General features: G+C 42.6%; 1 protein-coding gene across 2 annotated transcripts in view; it reads right to left on the minus strand.

The window, feature by feature from the left end:
- MAP3K7CL (MAP3K7 C-terminal like) overlaps positions 1-20,937 on the minus strand; it is a 60,020-nt gene extending 39,083 nt beyond the window's left edge. The window contains exons 1-2 of one of the 2 annotated variants that reach the window (XM_054974059.1): positions 20,617-20,937; positions 1,604-1,712 (exon numbers count right to left, since the gene is read on the minus strand). In XM_054974059.1, coding sequence (XP_054830034.1) covers positions 1,604-1,673 — 70 coding nt within the window. In that variant the 5' untranslated portion in view covers positions 1,674-1,712; positions 20,617-20,937. Of the gene's footprint in view, positions 1-1,603; positions 1,713-20,604 lie in introns of both variants that reach the window. The other variant, XM_054974060.1, reaches the window with a different exon arrangement.
- Between the last annotated feature and the right edge of the window lie 316 nt (positions 20,938-21,253).

The raw sequence follows: 21,253 nt of genomic DNA on the forward strand, positions 1-21,253 counted from the left end.
TATTATCATCTCAGGGGGAACATTACTGATTTAAGGGAAGTACACAGGTAAAGTAGGTAAATGTTCCTAACCTTAAATGTAACTGCTCTTATTCAGTTTGTATGTTTCATATGCTAACCTTCATAACATAAAATACATAATATTTGAGCTCAACAACAGAATTATAGAAATTCTTGTTAGTTATGAGGAAATCACCGATTTTCCATCAATTTCTTTGAAGGTCCACCTGCAAATATGGGTGCTCCACCTTACAAGGAAGGCTGTCTAGGTCTGTACTTATATGGAATAAAAAGATGCTTGTCCAAGGCCTGAAGTTAGCATCCCTAACTTTTTATTCATCAATTAAACAAATACCTTAAAATATTCAGATATTGGAACGGTACAGAACTTTGTCACTCAATTGAGAGCGGAACTACAAGTGACAAAAGGCACAGACTGGACACTTGTCAGCTTCCCTCAAGTTTTGATGGGAAATGTAGGCGTCCTAGTCTTGCAGCTTGGCTCTCCGACTGCTGTCCAATGGACTTGTCAACTGTCACTTGTCCAACATTCCGCCAAGCTGCCTACATTTCCCATCAAAACTTGAGGGAAGCTGACAAGTGTCCAATCTGTGCCTTTTGTCACTGGTAGTTCTGCTCTAAGATACATTATGCTGAGCAGAAAAGCTTGGAACATATCTGTAAGATGCTGCTCAGCTTCCCCATTCCTTCCCAACCTGTCTGTAGGTTGCATAATGGAACAATTGCTCAGTCAGCAAGAGTATAAAAATGAATATCAGCTAGCACTGTTTTTGTTTGTTAGGGAACTTACAACATTGACCAGCTGTTTCCTGAGTGCTTCCCTTAAGCTGCTAGGGAAGATATTTTACAACCTCTCTTTTTGTACTTTTAATTCCTGCTATGAATGTCACTCTACCCCACACAAAGTGATGACTGGAATAATGTAGGTTTGCCTTTTCTTTGTGCATTGCTAAGATTATGGATTTTGTGCCCAGCAAGAGAAACCATGAGCAGTATTTAACAAAATATTTTTGCGAATAACTCTCTGATTACCACAGAGAAATACAGATCACATAACATCAAGAGCATAAAATAATCAGTCCATGTCATTACACTTTATGTATATTAGGTTGGATGTATATCATTATATAGGGTTGGATCCTATGAATGTATGATTGGTAGATGCTTGCAGAGGTGGATATTTCTATCCCTGCCCCTTTCCACACAATTCTGTTATCCTGAAAAGGTATTGTATGGGGTAATGAGATAAAGCTGCCAGGTACCTGTGAATTGCAACAAGAAAGAGGAGAAATCAGGCAGAATTGTCCATATTGCTCTTGTGCTAACAGAAAGCTTATTCAGATGCATTCCCTCTGCCTGTACAAGGAAGGAGTTGGAGATGATTTCCCCTTCTCACTGCAAGACTCCTTCATGCCTGTCAGCTTTTTGTCCTTTTCAGATGTCACAGAGTTTGCTGTGGGAAAATAAGATCTGCTTCTGTAAGCCCTTTAGTTTGCACAATCACAGGATCCAAGCCATTTATAAATACTGGCAAGAGATTTTTAAAAGGCCAAATAAATTCCTTTGATAAAACTGAACTTTACCTGGAGAGTCATTTAGACTGAAGGCAATTCGTATAGGTTTATCAGCAGGTATCCTTGCTGTGGTGATCATGTGGGCACTTGAACCTATGCGTTTGCTTATATGTTCCAGCTGCAAATGATAAATATAGCAGATGTTACAGATTATTGTGCCATTACAATTGGACAATAAAAAATTCAATTACATTTCTAAAACTTAAAATACTCTCTCTTAAGTATTCTTAGAGCCTTTTGCACACTTGACTTGTTCTTGATTTTCTTAGTAGTCACTCCCCAAGCATTAGATTCAGTTTTGAGTATGGTTCATCTGCACATCTGCCCTCCCTTTGTATTTTTACAGTTGTGGAGTTAGGTTATTTTGTTCTGCGTTTGCCTTAAATCATCAGGATTTTCAAGTGAGGGTGCTGTCATCGTTGGGTGGTATCATCAGTGACTTCACAGCTAGAGATGGCACGATCTGCATTACGATAAAAAAAAAACCATGATAACGGCAATCGCGCGATCATGAACAGGCGGATCATGATCGTCCACAGCCAACGATCCAGCGATCGGGAGGGGCTTGGATCGGGGCGATCGGGCTCAGGTTGGGGATCCAGACACTCAGGCACCAGCAATCTATTCCCCTGGCAACGGAGCCAGGGGAATGCCTGAGCTCTGTTTGCCCTCCTTCTGTTGCTCTGGAAACCCAAACAGAAGCCCAGCTTTCCTTGATCAGCAGGGCTTCCTTCCAACCACGGAGCAGCAAAGCAGTCACAAGTTGGGAGAAGACACCCAGGGGAGGGAGGGGGAAGGGGGTGTTCTGTAGCCATGGGCACTCCAATCTCATCCCTGCAAACCCGGATAGGAAGCTCTGACGGCCAAACACAGACCTCCTGTGTTGCTGAATAGGACCCATGCCATGGGCTCCCAGGCTGGGTTTCACTTTCTGTGAGCAGTGGAGTGCGACAGAGCTCTTGCTTGCTACTTGCTAGCCTTTGGGGAGAGAGAGAGAGAGAGAGAGACTGAGAGAGTCAGCTGCTGCCACAACCCACCTTCCCACATAGCTGGGAATACCAGCGTGCCCCGCTTTGGCATCCACGATCCACGGTTCGGGAACGGGAGATGATTGGTGTGGATCGTTAATTCGGGATCATCGCCAGCGCCGATCCACGATCAACTGGATCGTTAATTTTTTTTATCGTACCCATCTCTATTCACAGCACCTCCCTTTATATTTTTTGTTCATGCTATAATGTTTTAGTGATACAAGGGCTGAATTTTTAAAAAAAATAAAAAATGAACACATGAGGAAGTCTTTGCATGAGAAACCCTAAAAGGGGAGCAGCTTGGTCACCAATACATACACTCCCCTCCCATGGTCCAAACCAGAAAGCCGCACCTGGGTTGACCCAAAGCTAGGAGGTGGAGGCCAGCACTGGCGGGGCAAACCAACGTTTGTTGAGACAGACCCTGGAGCAGCACTGGCTATCTGCATTTCAAACCATGCTGCTTTTTCTGGTGCCAGAAGTGGCCACCCCTGCCTCCCCTGGGTCACCAGGGTTTTGCAATTTTTCAAAATCATAATTTTCATAGCATTATATTGACCTACCATTGTAACAACTCATGTAGTAGATTCTCTGAATTCCCAGAATTCATTAAAAATAGAATACGTCTCTAGCCCTTTCCATTGTGCATATATAAGAAAAAAAGCCTATCTCTGCAATCAAAAGGGTTAGAGACTTACTTTTTAAATGAAAGCTGGGAAATCTGCTGCATGTGTTATTACAACAGTAGGTTGATATAAAGCTATGAAAATGATTATTTAAAAAAAGAAAAGAAAAGGCCAGGATGGGAGAAGGAAGGTAGGGGAAGGAGCAGTTGATAACAATAGTTGAAAAGTGTGTTGGAGGTGGGTGGGAGTAAGCAGGACAAACAAAACTGAAAGAAATATTATACACAAGGGAAAAAAATCTTCTCAAAATCAGATTCCAGAATAAGATTAGGGTAAAAGTGGTCTCAAAAGAACTGAGGAAAAAGCTGAAAAAAAAGGGGGGGGGAACTGAAGTGAAAAATGCATGTGAAAAAAATGTGTGCAGAAATCCGGGGATAAATTGAAGCAGTATGGGGCCAGATCCTCTTGGGGATACACGTCTTGATGTGGTGAAGGGATCTGAGTGTGTCACGGAAGCTGAGAGCAACACCATCAGGAGCACAGACTTGATCCAGTTCCAATTCCAATAACTTTTATTGGCATAGTATACACATCAAAAAGAAAATGGTAGTACAACGCAATTTGCCAGTTTGTCAGCATGAGAGCAGAGTGAATTTCAGGTAATTGTGACTCAGACAGCTAATAATCAGAAACAATCCCCCCCAATGAACCCAATAATAATAATCATAATAATTTTTAAAAACCCTCAGGTGTCACAATTAGCCTTCTCCCTTCAGTTTCTCCCCTTCCTTTTTTCTTTTCCAGTTTTTCTCTTTCTTTCATCCTCGAAATGATTGCCAAAAACTCTGCCACCTGCTTGGTAATTTCAGGAAGTCGGTCCGCTAACAGAAATTCCACACCTCTAGTAATTGCTATCTCAAAGGTTTGGAGAAGGGAACTGATCAATTGTGAGTGCAGTGGAGTAAACAGCGGGAAGTGTAGAAGAATATGCTGAATAGAGTCAGGTTCCCGGCAGTAGCACCTACACAGTCTTGCCTCATAGCGAATGCCCTTGTATCTGCTAGAAACCATGACTGAGGGGAGTATGTTAAATCTAGCCAGCATAAAAGCTCTATGATGAGAAGGGATACGTAGAGTTGTAAAATACTTGGCCATAGCATTTTGTGAGAAAAAAAGGCCTAAAGCCCGAGGGGAGCAAGTCCCCACTGCACCGGAATTTGTCTGCAAGACAATATCCCAAATTCTCCTCCGGATTGTTCTAAATATATATTTTTCACTTGAGTTAGCCGAAGAGTCTAGGTCAACACCCAGAGTATTAATTTTTTCAGATATTAATTTGGAACACTTAGAAACAAATGGATCAGCCTTTAAGGAGACAATAAGACGGTTTGGAGGGGGTCAGAAATAAAGGTGTAACCAGTATTTAATGGTAGCAATTCAAGCTCTAGCTTCTATGGAATGCAAACCCAACTCAGCACATAGAACAAAATATCCAACTGAATTGGGGATACCAAGCATACGACGCAAAAAGATTGTGATAACTTGTTCAACCTTTATGTTGAAATCCTGGATCCACACGGGTGTCCCATATAACAATTGGGGAATCACTGTAGCTTGGAAAATTCTTAGAGCAGCTGGAGCTAATTGGTTACCTTTTTGGTAGTGAAAACAGATTATGGCTGACATCTTGTTCTTTGCTAAAGTAATAGAGTGCTCTCAGTTTAAAGCCCACTTTGCATTATAATGGAAAAGAACCCCCAAGTATCTAAAGGACTTGACCTGTTCAATTTCTCTTCCTTCAATTTTCCAAGCAGATCGCTTCCATGATTTAGAAAAAAACATAATTTTAGTTTTATCAAAATTGATGGCCAAAGAGTTCTGGCTACAAAACTAGATAAATGCAAGCAGGGAACACTTTAGTCCTACTTTGGTCATGGAGAGAACTGCTGCATCATCCGCATAAAATAAAATAGGGACTGAATCAGAATTTAGTTTGGAACCATGGCTGTCTGTTTTGGCCAACTGGGTGGGAAGGTATGAGAGGAATAAATTAAAAAAGAGGCCAGAACACAGCCTTGTTTTACACCCTTCGTCACAGGGATTTTTTGAGTTAACGTGCCCCTGCTGTTAAGTCTGACCTGGCAAGTTTTAGCAAGGTGAAGTTGGCATAACAGGAACAGAAGGCATTGGTCCAGGCCCAAGTTGCATAGTTTACCCCACAGAATCTGCCTGTCAATTGAGTCAAAGGCTCTACATAAATCAATAAAAGCTACATATAACCTGCCTTTGGGATTTTGAAGGTATTTTTTGGCTAATAAGGATAATGTAAGGCAATGATCTAAAGTAGGGTGATTAGTAACAAATCATATTTGCTCTTTCCCTGGCAGGTTGTGTAGAGCCATCCATTCAGATAATTTCCTGAGGAGGTGCTTAGCATACAATTTCCCTAGGATAGACAGGAGACTAATGGGCCTGTAATTCTCTAAAATTTTGGGGTTGCCTTTTTTAAAAATCGGGATTACTATTGAGTTTAGCCATGATTCTGGTAAAACACCAAATCTGTCGATTAATGTAAAGAAGTGTGCAAGAGAATGGGACCACCAGTCGATATTATTCTTCATGAGTTCAGCTGGGAGGCCATCATATCCCAGAGCTTTGCCCACTTTAAGGCTAGTAATATGATCACGTATCTCCTCATGAGAAACAGGGGACCACTCTGGCATGTCTAAAGGTGCTAATATATTGCTAAACTAAGAGAGGTTTATTAAACAGATTGGTGTAGTAAGAAACCCAATCTTGGGGAGGGATTAAACTGGCATTGTGATTGCCAAACTGGCTTTTGAACCTGGAAACCAAGGACCAGAAAGCATCATTATTATTGCTTTTAATTGCATGGAGAAGTTGAGACCAGTTCTCTATAGAGTGGGCATGTTTCTTTTGGATCAGCATCTGTTGGCATTCCCTTTTCATATCATAATATGCTGGGGAAATCCATGGTAAAGTGCCAGTGCTCATTTGCCAAAATAATTGACGCAGTCTTTATTTTTGCCAAAAGACAATCAGTATTGAACCATGAGTTAGTCGAGCTATTTGTGCGTTTGTAACTAGGTGGTTGAGCAAAATCGCTAAACTTATCCACAATGCAGTTAAGGGCAGAAAGCACCTCAGTCAAAGAGTTTGCACAGGATTGTTATGGTTTATTTGTGTCCCTATATCGCTGTACATCCATTGCTGAATCTGAGCTGAGGAAGTTGGCAACCATTTTATCCTTTTATATACAGGGAGATCAATATTTTCTGAGCTAGGCGAAAAGACCCTATCTAAGGCGCAGCCTAATGTGAAGGACAGCAGCAAAGTGGAGTGGTCACTTTCTGTACGGTTGCCAATCTCAAACTTAGTAATAAATTCTCTCGGATCAGTTGAAGTGATCACATAGTCTACAACACTACAGCCGCGTGGTGAAACATAGGTGTATTGTCTGTGCGGGTTGTATGACAAGGACCCATTCATTATGTATAAATTAAATTTCACACAAAGATCCACCAGATGGTGTCCTGTCTGGTTTATAACTGAATCTTTGGAGTATCTCGCAGCTAAAAAAGGAAAAGGTGTGTGATCCTTGTCATCACCCCAGCACATAAAACTACCCAGCTGTTTGTTGTTAGGCCCCAGTCTGGCATTAAAGTCTCCCGTCAAGAGAAGGGCCGCCTCAGGCAATTTCCCCAAAAGCATATCCAGATAAGCCCTTAGAGATTTCCAGGCCAGTGCGGAGGTACTATTATCTACGTAGGGGGTAATATAAACATTGACCAGTAGGATTGACGCAAATGAAATGCTTGGGCCCATGGAGGGAAGGGGTCTAATTGGCTGACCTTATGATTGGTAGAATTGTTGAACAAACAACATAAACCAGCTTTGTAACAACCCTTTACATTTGTTTTTGATGCAGGAAGTGAATAAGAAGTAAAACCACTAATTATAATGTCTCTAAAAGATCAAGTCTCCCGTAATAAAATAATATCAAAACTGCTCAAGAAGTTAAATAAATCCAAATCTCCACTTTTGCCTCCCCATCCCGCAATGTTCCAGGATATAAAATGAAGTGTTCGGCTCTGGAATTGTCCCTGTTTCTGTTTAATAACCTTTAGTCAGTCCTGTTCAGATATGAGATTCAATGATTTATCATGCTCTGAACAGATGGAACCATTTCTTCCATCTTTGGGCAGGGGCCCAGGCTTCTGCTTAAATAAACCATTCACATCATGTAAAAAGTGGGCTGTTAAAAGATCTTCAAAAGAGTCATTCTTGGGATTATGGGGGTAGTTAAAATTTTGAGGTGATGTATCTTGGGTGCTCCTCTTATGAGAATGTCACACTAGATCTGTGGGCAGGCTCGACTCTAGAGGATCTACTATAACAGATGGGCTTTGGTGGACTTTAAATCCATCAGCTGTCTGTGTCTCCATGTCTTTAATTTTACTTTCTTGCTGCTCCGTGCAAGGAAGATTCCTAGAAGAGCTGATAAGGTCATCTTCCTGAGGAGTTGCCGAATGCTTGTGAGATAGTTGTCTATTAAAATCCGGGAAGATCAAGTTTACAACCTGGTCTGCACCAGTAAGGTGAATTCCTGGAGAGATTTGTGTATTCGCCTTCGGCTCACTTAGTTCGTCCCAGGAAATCAAATCAATTTGAGGAATTTGAGGTGCCTCTGTTTTCATTGGTGGGTCCTCTTGTGATGGTGTGCTCTTGGCAGCACCTGTCATTTTCCTGTTACGCAAAGATAGTGTAGTAGCATTATGGAACACCCGTGTTGGAAAGACGCCATTAGCAACAAGCTCTGACTTCTTTTTATGGCTCAACGAAGGAATTCTGACAGAGGCAAAGGTAAGTAGAACTTTCTGAGCTTGATTTGAAGGATTAGGCAGTTCAGCCTCGACCAGATCAACTTCTGAGTATTTGATTTTAAGTAGGTCAGCCAGGTGGCGTTTGGGGCGCTGTTCACCCTTCCAGTTTGGAGTTTGACCCCTGTGCCTACATATTATTAGACAGAGCTTTTGTGGTTGGTATATTAATTGAAGGGGGTTGTCTTTTGGGACACTTTTGTAATTCAGAGCATATTCACATGGCGCCTTAGGGGAACACCCCTGCACCTGGCTTCCCCCCCTTTATGCTCTGGGGGATTGACTATGTCTGAGTTAGCTGTTGACCATTGTTGACCATTAGCAGACAGTTTAGCAGCCTCTGCAGTTAGTTATTGCAATTGGGTTTCAATATTTTGGATGCTACTGACAAGGCATTCCACCATTCTGACAATTAAAGTTAATAGGCTGCTCTCTGGAGGGATTTCAGTTGCCTCAGGGGATAGTACTGAGTCAAGATGCCCACTCTTGGTTCCAAGGAGGTGTCTTCAGTCCAGAGAATCTCTTCTTCCTAACAGCCAGGTTTGAGTGGTGAGAAGTGGTTTGAGGTCTCAATAGCATAGGTTGAAATAAAATTCTCAGTCCCACCTCTAATTTTATTTGTATTTAAAAAAGTCTCTAATCTCAGATTGTTTAGGAGCTGGTAATAAAACAGTCTCCTCTGTGTCTCTTAAACCCTTCTTTGATCATTTCAGTCCACTCTGTGGGGATGAGATTGATAGGACTCTACGAGCTGTGAGGCCTACCACGTGCCTCCTAGGCCCGTACCCATCGTGGCTCGTAAAGGCCGGTGTTGACGGGCTACAGAGTTCTTTGGAGGCCATTGTTAACTTGTCCTTGGGCTCCAGGTTTTCCCTGGAGCACTAAAGAAGGCCCTGGTGCCTCTCCTAAAGAAGCCATCTTTGGACTCCACTGACCCGACCAGTTACCACCCAATCTCAAACTTCCCATTTCCAGGTAAAGCGATTGAGTGGGCGGTAGTGGAACAGCTGCAGGGGTTCCTGAAGGATACCTCAGCCCTAGATCCCTTCCAGTCTGGTTTCTGCCTGGGGCATGGGATGGAGATGTTGCTGGTCGCTCTCACGGACGACTTTGGTAAGCATCTGGATCAAGGTGGATTGGCGCTGCTGATATTACTGGATCTCTCAGCAGCATTCGATACAGTCGATTATGATCTTTTGACCCACTGCCTCACTGATGTGAAGATACGAGGGACTGCTTTCCAGTGGCTTGTCTCTTTTCTCCATGGTCGGGGACAGAGGGTGGCGCTGGGGGAGAAAGTGTCATCGTGCCACCCTGTGGTGTGTGGTGACCCTCAGGGGGCAATACTCTCCCCATTACTGTTTAACATCTACATGCGCCCCCTTGCCCAGCTGGTGTGAAGTTTCAGACTTGAGTATCATCAATATGTGGATAACTCCCAGTTATATCTGTTGATGGATGGATAGCCCAACTCGGCCCTGGATGTCCTGGAGCATGCTTTTGAAGCTGTGACTGGCTGGTTGAAGCAGAGTTGACTGAAATTAAACTCTACAAAGACGGAGGTCCTGTATTTGAGTCGCAGGGGTTTAGGTTAAGGACTCCAGCTCCCTACCCTCAATGGGGCACCACTTGCGCCAGTTCCAAAGGTTAGGAGCTTGGGGGTGATCCTGGATGCCTCCCTGAAAATAGCGGAGCAGGTCACAGCGGTTGCCAGATCCTCTTTTTTTCCACCTGCAATGGACCAGGCAGCTTGTCCCTTACCTTTTTACCCACGACTTAACTACAGTGATCCAGGCAACAATCACTTCTAGGTTGGTTTACTGCAACTCACTCTACATCGGGCTTCCCTTGACTCTGATATAGAGATTACAGCTGGTTCAAAATGCAGCAGTGCATGTTATTATGGGAGTGCCAGGTGGAGCACATCTAACACCTATATTTCACCAGCTACATTGGCTGCCAGTGGAGTACTGAATCAAATCCCTATGTGGACTGGGACCAGCATATCTGTGGGACTGCCTTTCCCCATATGTGCCCCAGAGGACGCTTTAATCAGGAGATAAACAACTATTGGTAGTCCCTGGCCCCAGGGAGGCCTGCCTGGCCTCAACCAGACCCAGGTCTTTTTCAGTTCTGGTTCCAACCTGGTGGAAATCTCTGCCTATTTAAGACCAGAGCCCAGCAGGTTTTGCTATCGTTTCACTGGGCCTGCAAGACAGAGATGTTCTACCAGGCATATGGTTGAGGTTGGGCTAGGTCTCTGCCGGTCGAAAAAAGGAGAAGTGAAAGATCTGAACCCTCCCTATTAGGGCTGTCCACCATCTGGCTTTTTAAATTAGCGCATATAGATTGCTGCCATCTAGCTATTATATTGTCTTGTATGATGTGCTGTTGGATATTTTAAAATGTTTTTACTGTTTTAGGGTATATAAATTATATGATGCATTTTTCAAAACTGTTGTAATCCTCCCTGAGCCTGCCTGTAAGGAGGGCAGAATAAAAGTCTAAAGCAAACAAACAAACAAACAAACAAACAAATAAAGTCATTTACATTTTCCAAGAAATTTGACTTTAAATTGGACATGCACGGGTTCAGTTTGGTTCATTTTATTTACGGACCATGACCAGATTCAAGCTTATAAAACAAAACATTTCATTATCAGGTATACAATATACAGGTTAAAAGCATCTTCGGTTAAAAATATACAAATATCAGGATATCTGGTTAAAAGTACATCATAGACTTAAAATAGAGTATAAAATACCAAATAGCATCCTAGATACCCATTTTAAAATTTGGATATAGAGACCTAAAAACAACAATAATATGGTAGCCTCCTAATATGATCTGAGTCAGAGCTCAAGTGCATAGGACTGAAATTTATTGTGCAATTTAATCGCCTGACCACAGAATTTAGCTGTTACCTTAGTAATAGCTGAAATTTCATCTGTTAGTGGTTTATCTAGGCATACACTGTCCGTCTCTATAACAGATCTATCCATAAGAGGAATAATTGTCAACTCAGATTTCTTTATAGAAGGGACAGCATAAAAGAACATGTCCCATAGTTTCCACCTTGCCTAGTGGGCAGGGGCAAATCCTCTCAGAGTATGCAATATTTTTGTATCTCCCTTCCAAAATCATTGACGGTATGGCATTGCATCTGGCCAGTGTGAAAGCCCACTTGTGAGGAGGAAAATCTGTGACATGCACAGGTCACAATGTTTTTTCACAGGAACTCACTAACAACATATATTCAGCTGCGAATTATAGCCCTACTTTATTCTCATTCTTTTCTAAGAAATCAATTACAACAGCCAGGCTTCTTTTTAAAACTTTGTTTTATTCCAGTGTCTGGTACAATAATCATTGCCGCAACGATTACCCAGCTCTTTCTTTTCTCTGATATTTCTTTCAAGTTTAAAGGACAAAATTCACAACTGTTACAATTCATAAAATTGTACAATTCATAAAAAGTGGAATTCTCAAATGGCTAGTGACTGCCAGAAAATACTGGGGTCTGAAGAAGCTAAAGCACTACGAACCTCAATAATTCAATCCAATAATATTGAAAACTGTTGAAAAGTTAAATTAATTAGCTGGCCTTCTTTCTTCTGTTTTAGCAAAGCCAATTAAGATATTATGATATATAGAACATTGGCAAAAATACTTGGTTTGATTGTGATTGCTGACAATATGTTAGAGCTAAAAAAGTCCTACGCTGCATAGAAGAAGGCGGTTATTCCTTCTTTTGAAATGTTGTTATAAGAACCAAATCAAGTGAAAAAAGAAGGAGCATGCAGAAGCAGGTTACACCAGACTTAGCAAATTACTTAAAGATCGAGAGAGCCATTTGGCAAGAACTTAGATCTTTTCACCAAAGTGACAACTTAGCATCCTGTTATCTACCTGGGAATGCTACTTTGAAGAAATGTTTAAAGATACTGTAAGAGACCCCACCTCTACTTTCAGCACTGATATTGCACAGTTACCTGATTGGCCTCTGGTGTTCCAAAGAGGAGTTCTAGCTGTAATTAAACTGGAACGGTTCCTGAGTATTACTTTCTCCTGGTTGAACTCTTTAAGCTAGACCCAGTATGGTGGGCAGAACTATTAGCCTCCTTGTTTACAAAAATTAACCAAACTGGAGTAATTCCTGCAAGCTTGAAATTGGCATTAATTACCCCTATTTATAAGAAGGGGATAAGAACAGATCCCTCTAATTATAGGCCAATTAGCTCAATTTAATATATATTAAAACTAACGGAGAATCTATTTTTGCTGCCTTTGTTGATATTTGAGCAGCTTTTGACTCAGTACCCTGCACTTATGTTGGGAAAAGTTGAATTCCATCTCTATTCCTAAGTGGCTACTGGCTCTGATTAAGAATTTATATACTGAGAATAAGGTTACTAGTCCCATGGTGGTAGCAGGGGATCCCTGCTTTCACTCTCCACTCCCTGCCACCACTCACCTGGCCAGTGCGGGGAAAGGAGTGGGAATGGATCTCCTGGGTGCACTCCTGGGCCTGAGCAATGACATCACTTCCCAGGAGTGACATCATTGTGCTGCCCTGAGAGCACTCCCATGCTTCACAGCCGGCTGATTTGGGCCCCGCATGGGCCATATTGGCCTGCTGTGAAGGGCGGATGCTCCTGTGCTTATGTAATGACATTGCTGAAAGTGCGTGTGAGATATACAGATAAGGTGAGTGCCACGTATTTGCCCTCCCACCCAGAGGGAAAGGGGACTCAGTAACCCTAACTGGGAATGTTCTACAATTAAAAATCTCCAATATGAATTAATCTCTGAGATCACTAAGAATCTAAAAAGGCGCACAGCAAGGATACGTCTCAGCTCCACACTTACTTAATTTATACATAAATAACTTTTCCCCAAATTTGCAAAATAATAGTCATGTACCATATTTAGCAAACCAACCACTACCAATGCTTTTATATGCTGATGACTTAGTTCTCCTCATCCAAACTTCAATTGGCTTGAAGAAACTTATGAACGATTTCTGTGTCTTTTGTGCTTGACAGTTGTTGACAATTAATTTTGCCAATACAAAGATCCTGAGATTCTCTAAGTCAAGATTTCTGAAGGAACATCCCCAGCAAATTTACGGAGAAACTACTGAAAAAGTTGGACAGTTTAAATATCATGGTATGATGTTTAATTATGACATCCTGGAGCTCCCATATAAAATCTGTCATGAGAAAGACCCAAATGACATTAACCATTCTCAAGAAATTATTTTATACCAAAAGTGGTCAAACTTATCCCACTTTTGCTAAAGGTTATATAAAGCCATCATTCTTCCCAAATTTCTCTACACCATCCCAATCTGATTAATGGGTTACTGGATCCTCTTGATAAGCTCCAGCAAACATTCTTTCATAAGATACTTTTGTTCTTGTGGTATGGCTGTGGTGCAGCTAGAACTCAGACTCCCTCAAATTTCAACAATAGTTAGGTACCATGCTATCAAGTTCAGACTATCACTCTGTGAATCTAACGTTCTACCATGTTTACTGCAATTAGTAACAGCTGACTCCTGGCTGGAAATTTGGCTTAGCTCAACTGATTCACAGCTTGATATATTAAACTTAAGCTTAAACTCTAGGGATTCACTGAAAAACTATTTGTTAAATGTATGAAACCAATTATTTAAAAAAGATTGGGCTATGCGAAAATCCAAAGCTAATCAGAAATGCTCCCCTGTTTACTTTCCTTTATCCTATTGTTACCAGAACTGCTCTTTTTAAATGGGGAAATTAGCTCAGCAGTCTGGAACTAAAATTAGCACGGATCTAACCAACGTTTACGGAGGTCCCGATTCCAGAAACTCTCGTGACAAAGAGGCAGACTACAAATAGATTCAATAAACACGTGTATTTACTAATAGTGTGGCATAAGCCTGAACTTGCACATACATACAAGAAAGCATACAAAAACTAGGAAATGCAGAGTAAGAAATACAGAGACAGTCGCATGAGCAGGTACCCACGATGATAAGGGCGATACTTACAATCCTGAAGCGGAGCAGAGACACGGCAGCGAGGTGGTCCAATGCCAGCACTGGATCCACAGAGAGACAGCAAGGGGTCTGGATAGGGATGGCACAAGCACCATGCGGTCTGAGGGACCAGCTTAAATACCCCAAAACGTACCCTGGGGCTGGTGCTGTACTCGGTGGTTCTCACGGATTAAAACAAAGGCTTTAATGGGTTACTGAATGTCTTGGATGGGCCACTTTAGGAATCTGATTGTGTTATAGTGACACCTCAGGAAGAGGGGACAAAGGAGGGAGGGGGAGATCCGAGCATGCTGTATGGATGTTCCAGCGGACAGGGCTTGTCCTGATGTCATCAGCTTTGGAATGCGGAGGTTTCTTTGAGATGCATTCTCTAAGTGCTTGGGATGGTCGGCACTTAGCTTCTTCTCTGGGGCGGCTCCTAAGATATGCAGAGCGGGGAAAGGTTCTCTCACTGCAGACGTGGTGTGTCCGCTTCTCCGAAATGGCTTTCCAAAGCAGGCTTCTTCTCTAGGTCTTCTGGCTGCCTAAGAACATGGCTGCCGGCTGGGCATGGCTGGGGCTGGCTAGCAGGCTGCCCGGTAGCGAGGGCAAGCTCGGTGACTGGCCCGCAGGAGGCTCCAGGCGGGAACTGGCCAGGGAGCGCCTGGCCAGGCTCGCTGGTTTCCCCAGCAGGCGCCCGGCTGCTAACAGCGGCTTGGGCCCAGATGAGGCAGGCTTCCATGGAGGCAGGGAAACAGCACGTAGAGCACAGTCCGTAGCAGGGAACAGGCGCGGTCCATGGCGAATGGCAATGCAGGCACGGGGCACACGTGTAATAAAGTCCAAACACACACTGGGAGGTCCAGATATAGGGCTGGGCAGGGCTGCCCAGGAAGAAAGTCCTTTGTGGAGTCATCCAGACATGGAGTCAGGAAACTAACACAGTCTATTGCAGCAGCAAGGTAATTAACAAGCAGGCAGGAAACTGACATGTGTATTAGAGCGCACACGTGCAGGGCAATCTTGGTGTAGCAGTAAAACAGCAATGCAGGAAACTCTGGCACAGTCCATGGCAGGCCTTAAAGCAGGAGAGGGGGCCTACTTGGCAACACTATCAGAAAATGTTCAAACTGGATTAATTTTTTTAACAGTTCCAAAATATCGATGCTCTTTCATGTTACTTAGACACAATGGCCGTTTCTTCACGGTCTAAAATTAGCAAGATACTCACGGAAGGCTACTGGCTTCCTTGAGCAATTTTTGACGCCATCTGTTTACAAAATGTCACAAATTATGTTTGTGGCATTTTGTAAATGGATGGCATCAAGAATCACATGAAGAAGCCGGCAGCCTTCTGTGAGTATCACACTATTTTATAGACTGTGGGGAAATGGCCAATGTGTTACCTTTTGCAGAGATGAAGAGCTGTTTTAGTAGAATTCCTGGAGAAACCTTATTGTACTTATTGTAAGGATCAAGTTGACTCAACTTCCTATATCCTTTTTAGCTGCGCCTGTTATAATTCACTTCACAACCAATATATTATTCCCTGTACTGAACGTCTACAGAACATTTCTGAACAACAGAAACTAAACATGTTACTTTCAGGCAAGATAAAAAAGGGTACATGTGATCTAGCCATATTTATCTATGCAGTTATAAATTACTTATAAAATACTTCAAAGTATGGCCTGTAGGCTGTTGAGTTACAGAGAAAGGAAATAATTGCCACATATTTTCTATATTTCCCTGCTTTCCTCACTGTTCAGCCACTTCACTTTGTACAAAAAACACTGTTTTTTTAAAGATGTGGTTTACTTTGGGCATGTGGTTTGCTTTGAACACATGGTTTAGTGTTGCCAGTTCTAGGTTGGAAAATTCCTAGAGATTTGCTGCTAGTGTGTGGGAAAGTGGAATTTGGGGAGAGAAAGGAGTTCAGCGGGGATTTGAGGCCATAGAATCCACCCTCCAAAGGTGCCATCTGATTACTTAAGAACACTTGACAACCAGAAACAAATGTCTGAACTGACGCTGGTGAAAAAGTATTCTGTTTGAGGAGACGTGTGTGAAAAGATGAAAATCTATGGCAATTAATCTCTGATAGTCCATTTTCACATGGATGGACTGTATCTTTAGGATGGTCTCTGCCTGTGAACATACTAGGACTTTTAAAACATTAGAAATCCTTCTCTCTCTTCTGTCTATCTTCACTATGGTTGGTGGGCACACAAGACAGGCCTTTTTATTTTTATTTTATTTTATTTGTTTCGATTTCTACTCTGCCCTCCCTGCACTGGCAGGCTCAGGGTGGATTACATTCCATAAAAGCATTTCAATAAAACTTACATATTAACAATTTAAAACAACTGTAATGCAATATAAATATTTTTAAGATACAAAAGAGCAGCACAGAAATAATCAGTTCAATTCTGTCAACCAACCGTTCACTTAAAAATTGCTTAGAAAATTAGACAGTGGATGTTTTCTAGTAGGGAGGGCCTGCTCCCCTCTATTCAGCCGGTGGGGGCCCAGCTCAGCCCCAACCATACGACTGGTGGAACAGCTCTGTCGTGCAGGCCTGGAGGAAAGATAATAAATCCTGCCAGGCCCTGGTCTCATTGGACAGAGCGTTCCACCAGGTTGGAGCCAGGACCGAAAAGGCCCTGGCTCTGGTCGAGGCTAGGTGGGCCTCTCTGGTGCCAGGGACCACTAGTAGTTGTTTATCACCTGAACAGAGTGTCCTCTGGGGCACATATAGGGAGAGGTGGTCCTGCAGATACGCTGGTCCCAGTCCACATGGGGCTTTATAGGTTAGTACCAAAACCTTGACTCAGATTCGGTACTCCATTGGCAGCCAATGCAGCTGGAGCAATACCAGTGTTATATGTGCATTACTAGGCACTTTGGTGATGACACTCACTGCTGTATTTTGGACCAGTTGCAACAACTGGATCAGACCCAAGAGAAGCAATACAGAACAATAGAGTGCAATACAGTTTTTAGCAGTGGAGTCCAGCCTTGCTCCAGGGGGTTTGGTTGTCATCATCCTTACATGCCTCCAGATCTTTTAGCCAACAATTTCCGATTTTAGCACACTGTTGACCTTAGTACCAATTAACATTTTCTGGCATTATTTCAATGATGTGATGAATTGTGGTTAGAGATGGGCACGATCAGCATTACGATAGAAAAATACTCATGATAATGGTGTTCGCGCGATCGGGACCCAGCAGATCGGTGCCATCCATGGCGACCGATCCAGCGTTTGGGGGGGGGGGCTTCATCGGGGCTTGATTCGGGCCATCGGGATCTGATTGGGGATGCAGACAATCAGGCGACAGTAATCTATTCCCGGGGCAACGGAGCCAGGGGAATGCCTGAGCTGTGTTTGCCCTCCTTCTGTCGCCCTGGAAACCTGAATGGAAGCCCAGCTTTCCTTGATCAGCAGGGCTTCCTTCCAACCACGGAGCAGCAACACACTCACCACCAGTTGGGAGAAGAGACCCAGGGGAGGGAGGGGGGAGGGGGTGTTCCAAACGTTTTTTGCTTTTTAAAAAAACGGGGCTTTGTAGGAGGAATGGCTGTTTTTCTGTCTGTCACTCTCTGTTTTTAACCTGCTTTTAAAACATTGTATTTTGTGGGAAAACCTCATTCACAGCTCTGTGTGTATGTTTAAAATATGCTTTTGGAAGACTGGCTGCTTGCTTTTAAAATTGGGTGGGGAGGAATGGAGGATTCTGTCCCTGCTTTTTTTTAAAAGCTGGCTGAAACATGTTGACGGGTTAAAAACTCCCCCCCTGCTCTAAGAGTGTGTGTGTGTGTGTGTGTGTGTGTGTGTGTGTGTGTGTGTGTGTGTGAATGTCCCCTCCCTGAGGGGAGGTGGCTCGTCACCGGGTTAAAAACTCCCCCCCCTGCTCTAAGTGTGTGTGTGTATGTGTGAGTGTGAACATCCCCTCCCTGAGGGGAGGCGGCTCATCGCTGCCTCCCCGTGCCTGCCGGGCCCAGCGGTCGCCACCACCACTCACCTTCCCACTCCCCGATCCGATCCACAGATCGGAAACGGGAGATGATCGGTGTGGATCAGTGATTTGGGGTCGTCGCCGGCGCGGATCCATGATCAGCTTGATCGGTAATTTTTTTTGGATCGTGCCCACCTCTAATTGTGGTACAATACCAAAATTCTGGCTGATAAATAGGGCTGTCAGGTCCCTTTCCTCTCCTGATGGGAGTGGAGGGAGACTTGGCACTTACCGGGGGCGATCTTCTCTCTTGCACGCACCAGTTGTGTGTGTGCAACTCTCCCACCAGTTGTGATGATGTCACTTCTGGAAGTGACATCATTGTGCCCAGCGGCAGGCATGCTTCCAAACTTCACAGGAGTTAATTGCAGGAGCATGCCCACCACCAGGAACAATGACATCACTTGAGGAAGTGATGTCATTGTGCCAAGCGGAAATGTGCCTACCGTGTGCTGGCCCAGGAGGTTTTTTGTCCCATTCCCACTAGGGGACTGGCAACCCTACTGATAAGGCTAATGTACCTTTAAACGTTTTACTGAATCTCATCAGGTGAGGTATTTCCTACTTTGTACCTGGAAATATTATTTTCATGCAGCTCTTAAAAGAACAACAGCCTTCCAATCCTGTGAACATTACACTAAAAACCAACTTTTAAAAAGAGAGTGTTGGTGAGCTAGGGTGGCCAAGTCCTGTTCAGAAAATTCCTGAAGATTTGAGGAAAGTGCCTGGAAAGGGCAGAGTTTGGGAGGGGGGGCGGGCTCAGCAGGGATATAATGCTATAGTCAATGTGCTGAAGCTGCCATTTCCTTCACAGAAACTGTTCTCTGCAGACAGGGTGATCAGTTGCAATTTCAGAACTCCAGGCCCTTTCTAGAAGTTGGCAACCCTAGCTAGAATACATAAACTGTTTCAGCTTATGCTCTAGTATCAGATGTGAATTTGGCCAACTCGCATCTTTTTGCAATGTGCCTAGCGCATCTGTCTAACAACTATATCTTGTGAAATGCTGCCCTGGCAGTGAAAAACATTTAAACATGTACTGAAGCCAGGGTCTGTTGTGTTTCATTTTAGAATGACACACTAATGCAGTTTACAGGCTCAAGAGGACTAATACTTCGAATATTTTGTGTGATCAGCCTCAAAGTGACTTATTTAAACTATTAAAGTATAACACCCAACTCATGTTTTCTATTAAAGCTCAAGTAATACATGTGCTTATTTTGAAAAGAATTGTAATGGGAAGGCAGCTGAGATTTCTTTCAGATGTTATAATACTATCGTGGTAATAGCTAAACCTGTTAACAGTAGCTGGACAAATATGGGTTTGAACAGTGTTAATTCAGATGTGAGATTGTTAAAATCTTTTCCAGCAAGACTGACACATTTGTTAGCATTTTATAGAAAAACTGGCTCAAACTGTAATCAAGTCAATGCAAATAAGCCAGTTTCAAAGAAAATTATTTTGCTAAACTAGGCTGTTAGATAATATAACAAATCTTCTTGTGTCATTTTAAAATTAAACAGCACTTGAAAAATCTTCCTTTGATAATATAGTACTGTTGAGTAAAAGACACAGGTTTATTTTTTGAGCTATGCATATTTTACAGTGAATCTTATGCACAGTTAAACCCATTAACTTAAATATCCACATAGACACAACTCTGATCAGAATTGCACTTTTCATGTCTAACTGTAATTTATTCCCTCAATGCCGTAGTCAAACTTACAGCAAAAAGAGAAAGAGAGAAGATAAAGGAAAACAAACTATTATGAATTAAAAATCTCAGCATCAATATCACTTTAATTGCTAGGATCTATACTGTTCATCCTTTAAACTGTTCGTTACACATAGTATAAAATGCATTTGATAGCTAAACAAACTACTAAATGAAACACAGTTTTTAAACATGTGAGGGGGCTGGTGGGATAGTTAAAGTACATTTTTAAAAGCTGCCTTTTAAAATAATATATCATGTTCTGATCCAGTAAGGATTGCTTCAAAGAAGACAACTGCCTTTATATGTTCTCTATACTACCTAGCATTCTTTGTTTCTTCTCTGTTTCCACAGAATTCCAAAAGGTCATTCTCAGAAAAAGGCAAGCCAAAAGAAGCCACAGAAAACAGAATAGAAATTTCATTCATTTCATTTTATATGGAAATAGCATCAAATGAGGAAAATTTAATAGATTGGATTTAAAACTTCCCCTTTGACCACCCTCATATTAAAGATGAAGCACTTCAACAGCTTTTGTATTTCATAAGATCTCTAAAAAGATTCCACGGAAAACAGCTCCTCAGTTATAGGTTGCCTGTGAAACTGAGTGTTGTTTCCTTATTTAAAAAAAAATTCTGCAGCAGAACTCAGCTTAAGTGTGGTTACAGCTCAATCAGTTAGTTCAGTTTTCACACCTGTTGCCTTACCTCACTTAGTAGTGTCTACACTTGTATAATCCAGGGCCAGCCACTGTCTTGGCTTGTCGTTGCCTTTATGGAGTAAAGATTCAATAAAAGAAAAGGCTGCACCTGCTACATAGCAGCAAACTGACAAGGTCTGAGAAGCTGAAACAGCTGTCAGAGCAACATGCTGCTACCTGCACTTCCCATAGGCTTTTCAGTCCCTCAGGACCACCCTTTTCCGTTTTCCTTCACAATTCCACTGTCCCTTCCTTTCTTTTCCAACAGTGAGGGATTACAGTGTTGTCATATTTCGTGGGGCAAAAAATCCTTCCATCAGAGGCATTATTAAAGCAGCAAACTGTTGAGAGTCCAAGCTTTTTAATTCATTAGTCCTGGCAAACCTAAAATACAAACAGACTTGCTTCATAGGGCTGGAATGTTTTCAGCATGACCCAATCAGTGTCTGTGTCTATTCCAGCAAACTGGAAAAGATAGCCTGACTCCAGTCAGCAAAAATGTCTGCAGCTCCAATCAGCTTGGGGTGACATTGCCAGCTTGCACCGGCTGCAAGCAAACTATCGGATGATAGCAGCAGCTATCAAAGCTAATAACAAGGTTGGACGGTTGCCGCTTTAGCCCAGGTTTGGTAAAATGATACTAT

The sequence above is a fragment of the Eublepharis macularius genome, chromosome 3 (genome assembly GCF_028583425.1).
Source record: "Eublepharis macularius isolate TG4126 chromosome 3, MPM_Emac_v1.0, whole genome shotgun sequence".
Lineage (NCBI taxonomy): Eukaryota > Metazoa > Chordata > Lepidosauria > Squamata > Eublepharidae > Eublepharis > Eublepharis macularius.